The sequence below is a fragment of the Vipera berus genome (assembly GCF_964194415.1).
Source record: "Vipera berus genome assembly, chromosome: 3".
NCBI lineage: Eukaryota > Metazoa > Chordata > Lepidosauria > Squamata > Viperidae > Vipera > Vipera berus.
Genome location: NC_138204.1, coordinates 163888722 through 163895558, shown reverse-complemented (window position 1 = coordinate 163895558; position 6837 = coordinate 163888722). Strand labels below are relative to the sequence as shown.

The 6837-nt window shown below is 35.6% G+C and overlaps 1 protein-coding gene across 1 annotated transcript in view; it reads right to left on the bottom strand.

Annotated features, from left to right (window-relative positions):
* Positions 1-1609: 1609 nt before the first annotated feature.
* Positions 1610-6837, bottom strand: part of SPIRE1 (spire type actin nucleation factor 1) — a 57288-nt gene continuing 52060 nt past the window's right edge. The window contains exon 16 of the mRNA XM_081325126.1: positions 1610-6084. Coding sequence (XP_081181252.1) covers positions 5826-6084 — 259 coding nt within the window. The 3' untranslated portion in view covers positions 1610-5825. The remainder of the gene's footprint in view (positions 6085-6837) is intronic.

The window sequence follows — 6837 nt, the reverse complement described above, 5'->3', positions numbered from 1 at the left end:
ATGGGGGGTGGTTGTTTTTTTTAACATAAAATGGTGTTTATTTTTAAAACACCAATAAAAGGAAAAAACTATTATCTTGTTTTTCTCCTAAAAGCTAGAAACCATACATTCAGCCCAAGAATGGGTAATTCTTATTTCCCTTGAGTTTTATCCTATCCAGGCCAGTTCACTCCCAGAAATGTAATTTATAAAAATGGTCCTAGAGATTATAACATTTTTAAATGTTATTTTTGTGTATGTGCATATAATAGATAATTGTGTTCAGGTGATGAGACAACACAAACAATACCACAACATTTTTATGAGTTTAATAATCCATAAACTGCAAGTGAATATTATGTAACAGGAAAACAAGCAGAAAAAAATAATTATTGCCCTTTTCATTTACAAATGGTTATCCATTAGGGGAGCCAGCATCATGACATAAGAAGGTAGACCTGAAGAATTTAAAGTTGTGCTTCCTTTTCAAATCACTGCCAGGTACATTGCAGGTTTAGGAACACAATAAAGAAAACTAAACAACTGCAATTTTTTTCCTTGTAAGCATCCAGTTTTGCTGACCTGTATTTTTTTTAAAAAAAAGTTATGTAAAAGATAGTAGTAGGAAAAAAGCCAAAAAAACGATTTTGACTTGTTTTCCCAAACATATTGTCTACTTGCAGAGAGAAAGCCTATTTATTTTCTTTCATTACCACTGTTTTCTCATTTATAGTGCAAGATAAAATCATTACTGCAGCAATAAGTAGTTTCGGAGTATAATCAAGGGATGAAGCCTTACCATTTTAAAAATATTACTTTAACACACAATGGCTTTACTCTGAATTCTAAATCCAGCTCTAGGAAGCTCAGCTTTCTTCAATCATACTTCATGCATTTGATTTTCATTTGTTTCTCCTGTTTTTACCATATTATGATTTTCTTCTATCTTTAAGCTGGATGAGTTTCTAGGTGAGCATAGCCTTCAGAAAGCAAGATTTAAAACAGAAGTCAATAAAAAAGTACAATAATTTTCTTACAAATACATGTCTACAAAGGTTTTTTTTTTTTGCAATATCTTCATTTATGGAATGCAAAAAAGTCTTCAGTTAGCAGCAAAATCTAAAATGTGAATGTCATTGTCTTAATTTGTATATAGAGTCATGTCTGTATAAGCAAAGAATTATTGTTCTTATTTTTTTTTTATTTATTTACATTTATATACCGCCCTATTCCCTGAGGACTCAGGGCGGTTTACAGGGAATTAAAAATCCACCATACAAAAGTTAAAAAAACCAATTAAAAAATATTAAATTACCCTGTATACATTAAAACCCCAATTAAAAATTTCTCCTCAGCCTGGGCCTGAGAGCTCAAAGAGCCAGGTCTTCAGGCCCCGGCGGAATGATCGGAGGTCGGGGGCAGTCCTCAGCTCCACCGGCAGCTGGTTCCAGAGGGCAGGCGCTCCCACCGAGAAGGCCCTATCCCTGGGTGTCACCCGCCGGCAATCTCTCACCGGCGGCACCCTGAGCAGACCCTCCCTGTGGGAGCGCACTGGGCGAAGGGCGTTCTTGATAGTCAGCAGCAGGTTCCAGCAAAGGGTTCTTCCTGGTGGAAAGCTGAGTACCTAATTTCTATAGCAGCTCTCATGAAAGGTTTAGGATTTCCCCAGTCTTCCAGATCAGATTTTGAGAAATGGACATTGGCAGAGAGAATTGTGCTGTATATATGTGGCTTTTCCCTATGGATTCAGCCAAATCAAGTACTTCTGTATCTTGAAATGACCGTGTATTTTAATTCTTATTTCTCATATCTTCATGCATTTATAAAGTGTACAGTTCTATGCATGCCAATAGGCTTTGAAGCTTAGTGCAGATCACAGAATTGTGATACAAAGTCATGTGTCTTACGATTTCCTATGTTTCGCTTTTGTCTTAAGGTGAAATATGATATCTTAAGATTTCCTATGTTTTGCTTGTGAACAGCATGGAACTGCAAAAAGACATTTGCTTGACGTTCCTTGTGAGTGGTAGGATAGGATTCTGACCCACACAAAAGTTCATCTCACCCAATTAGAATATATCTATCTTATTGGCTGGAAATTGTGCTGGCTGCCAGATCTAAGTTTACTGATAGTGTTTTTTATGTTTCCCACTTTTGTGAAGAATTGACGTTGGAAACAGGAAAGGGAAATCATATAAATCATAGGATTGCAAATAACAGAAATATGTAACTTGCAAATAATTTTTAGCAAGTTCATTTAACTTTGACACACATCATGTGATGATCAGATGTGCTTTCAGAATCAGTACAGTAATCCAAGTCTTCTGTTTGAGTTTTCCCTCCTGGGGTGTACTTTTCTTTTGAAAGCATGCGATCATGGAACATTTGGCTTGTGAAATAGCTTTGTCATATTCTCAAACCAATTAGGCACACAACATTTGCGCAAAGCATTAAAAAACAATCACTTCACAGAGTGGACCAGTATAAGCTAAATAACCTGCATTGAAGCTGCTGGGTTCTCTGTAAGGCTCAGGACAAATATTTTGAACACTTTCTTATGCAGAGACCTACCATGAAAGCCTTCAAAGCAGCTGGAAGAATCTGTGCTTTGGCAAAGGATTAACTTGGGTTTACATTACAAAACAATTTAAGGTAGAGAAGAACCTCGGTTTAATAAAATTCCAGTCAGATGACCATGTTTCTACGAATGGATTTGTTTTTTAATGTATGGGACCTTACACTCGAGCTGATTTTGAATTACATAGCAGATGCTGATAAGCAATCTCTGAGGGATAATTTATAAATAGATATAAGCCCAGCAATAAAGAAAAATGGAGAAGGGAAGTAACAGATTTTAATTTATACAATTTCTTCTTCATTAGGCTTTATCTTCACAGAAATAAGTTATTTAAATCAGTTCTGACATTTATATTGTGAATGTAAACATAATATAATTATGACGGGTGGTAATGGATCAGAAAAATGGAAAATGTTAAACAACTGTATTCATTTTTCAGTTTGAAGTATGGAATTTTGAGGTAAACGTATTTTTTTAGTACAAATTGGTAAAACTTTATCTATATATGACTGCTGACTACAGATAGACCTCAAGTTACAACCATTCATTTTAGGACTATTCAAATGGACTGAAAAAAGTGACTTATGACTGGATTTGACTGCCTCAACATCCCCATGGTCATGTGACCAAAGACACCTGGCAGCCAGTATGACTAATGATGATTGCAATGTTCTGAGATCACAGGTTCACCATTTGCGACCTGTTCAGCTGGCTTCCAACAAGCAAATTCAGTGGGGAAAACTGGATTTGCTTAAAGCTACATGATTCCCTTAACAGCTGGGGCAAAAAAGATTGTAAAATTGGGTGTGACTCACTTAACAACCTCCTTGCTTAGCAATGGAAATTCCGATCCCAATTTTGGTCATAAGTCGAGGACTACCTGCATTTCTCTTGTGCAGCCCAATACAAAATCTTTAATTCATTCATTTCATTAGTATATCAAATATATCTAGGCAACTATCCAACTATTGTCCTAACAATTTCAGGTTAAACTCACCAGAATTTTGTAAATAGTTTGCTAGGAAATAAATTTATATATTTATATAATATTTTTTTGTGTTTTCCTTGGCCCCACATAAACACACAAAAAATGTGAAAACCATAGAAAATCTTTGCCAATAAAGAGGATTTAATAAAATCCTATACTATTTTATTAAATTTGATTAACGTATTCTAGCCTACATTTGAAAAGATGGTTTCTGTCAAAAAATAACCTATTTTTATTGGGTAAAGGTAAAGGTTCCCCTGCACATGCGTGCTAGTCGTTTCCAACTCTAGGGGCCGGTGCTCATCTCCATTTCAAAGCCGAAGAGCCAGGACTTGTCTGAGGACGTCTCTGTGGTCATGTGGCCGGCATGACTAGACGCCAAAGGCGCACGGAACGCTGTTACCTTCCCACCGTAGTGGTCCCTATTTTTCTACTTGCATTTTTATGTGCTTTCGAACTGCTAGGTTGGCAGAAGCTGGGACGAGTAACAGGCGCTCACTCTGTTACGCGGCACTCGGGATTCGACCTGCCAAACTGCCGACCTTCTGATCAACAAGCTCAGCGGCCTAACTCACTGAGCCACCGCGTCCCTTTTTTATTGTGTAATGAGAAAGATACAGCTAGAAGAATAGTAGATCAGCTGTACTGGAAGTGAATGTACAACGTGGAAAGATTCTGGGTAACTCAGGGTAATAAGGACTACCAGCTTGATGATGGAACAATACTTTTCTTTCATATTATATGTGTGTACATTTTAAGTTAAAGAGAGCAAAGAACCTAACCCTAACCACGAAATAAATTAATGCGTGATCCTTGGATATTAAATTTAACACTCATCATTTCAGTTAGGTAGCATTACAGTAGATTGTTTGGGGTATTTAAGGAACAATCAAATCAAAATATTAAAAGGGATTAAGATGATAGAATAAATTTTGATAGTATATTTCATAAATAAATGTTGGCAATTGGTTGGTAAACTTTTGCCTATTTCAGAAGTGAACTGAGTGTCACTCATTCCCTTTACAACATAAAAATGAAATTGCAACCTTTTCCCCATCATATTCCAAATTTTGATTCTAAAGATAAACTAGGTCATTAAAACATAGCAGAGTAATTGTTCCTATCCACAGATAATCTGCAAACAGTTTAAATGAGCTGCTATATATACAAAAATAACCTAATTCCATACTAGGCGCCTATCTTGTTTAAAAAATCTGACTATAAAACAGTGCAAAAATGTGATGTTCAGTAATATTTTAACTTGAAAACATTCAGTGTTTCTCCAACCTTTTGAAAACAAGGAAACAACACTTCTTAATCTGAGACACACTGTCCCAAATTTTTTCAGGAAAAAAATCTTTACAGCCAAGATACATACCCCTGTAAAAATGGGGTTAATAATAGACATGCTCCCATATTCTTGGTTACAGCAGTACTTACGTATTGCTCTATAAAACAAATATACATTATTTATCTTACTTTCTCAGGATTATTTCCCAGAGAACACTAGTTTACAAAAGTTCATTCATATTAAAAACTAAACTTATATTGCATTCTGCATCTATAAAGGGTTTTATTTATAAAAGCTACAGGTAACACTACCACTGATATTCAGATACATTCCAAATAGGAGAAAAAATATTTTGAACACACTAATTTTATTATAGTATAGCAGAAGCTTCAGGAAAATAATTACCCATTCAGGCTTCCAGCTTATTCAGTATTTTATACTAAGACTGAGATGGTATGGATTGATCAACCATTTCCAGCATATTAGCAAATCCTTCTTAATCTTGTGCTATGAGATATCAAGTTCTGTACAATAGGGGACTAGGTATGTCAAATAACAAAATATGAATAATATTTCATTGGCAGCAAATGCCAATATGGTTTACAAATGTACTAACAACATAATCTAGTTTTTCTTTAGTTCTATCTACATATATATATACATACATAGACACTCATCTTAAAAATAATTAAGGGATAAATAGGGAAAAATACAAGTAAAGACTTTCTTTGTACATTGAACATAGACAAGTACACAACAATCTAGTATAGTTGCTTTCCTCCAGTAAAACAGATTTATTCGCTGGCCTGGTGGGTAGGACAATTTCTGGTTTTTTTTTGTTTTTGTAAATTATATAAAGCAGGGAAACCAATAAGCTAATAAAAATATAAATGATCAAGTAAAACAAAGGAAAGAATGATGCTCTGGTTTTGATGAGTTTTCTCAGTATCTCATGAAAAGTAAATACTGTAAAGAGAAAGGCACAAGACTCAGATTTCATTGATAGTCCTCTCAGAAGGACAGTATTCTGAAGTGCCTGGAGATGACATGTAGCATGACTGTGTTTTCCTTTTTAATCTGGCTCGTTTGTTAGCCAGAGAGAGGCTGCGGCGGCTTGAATTAATGATTTCCGAAATGAACTTCTTACAGTCCACGCACACTTCCATGGTGCTCCAGTCCTCCATGAGTTCTTTTGGAAAAAATGCTTCTTCGCTTGACTTATCTACAGACTTTGACTTTGAGGACAATCTAAAAGCAAAGGAACAATTCTGATCTCGTTAGTAGCACTCATCTTTCCAATTGTTCTAAAGAGTTTCTGAAACCTTTTCAAGTTTTTCCAGTTCTTAACATCTGGAGCATAGAGAAAGAAGAAACTGCATAAATCACCTGAATTTCTTATGGTCATTTTATTAATTTATTTGTTTTTGCCTTCGAGTCAGTGTCGACTCCTGGCAACTCTCTGGACAATTCCCTGCAGTTTTCTTGGCACCATTTTTTGGAAGTTCGTCACTGCTTCCTTCTTAGGACTAAGAGAAAGTGACTGTCCCAAGGTCAACCAACATAAAAATAACAAATTTTACATAATCAGAACATTTAATCCTCCGAAAAAAATTGCAGGCAAGAAAAGAAAGACTAACACATGAATTATAATAGAAGGCAAGAATGGCTAAGATATTCCAGTAAATATATTCAAGAAAGGAAAAATGCAAATTTAATGAAAATAGGATGCAGCTGTGGAATATAAATTAACTAACTGCTCTATACCAGGGGTGTTAAACTGCCAGCCCGCGGGCTGGATGCGTCAAGCAAAAGCTACACCCAGCCCAGCTCTGGCAAGGGGAAAAAAGTTGTGATACGTCACAACATGTCACGTGACACAACGAGATTGACACCCCTGTTCTATACTGTTGCTATGCTACTAGTTGTTACAGTTTACCAAACAGAATTTGGAGTTTTTAAATCTTGTGGAGTCTTAAATACAGAATATTTTATCTTAAATCA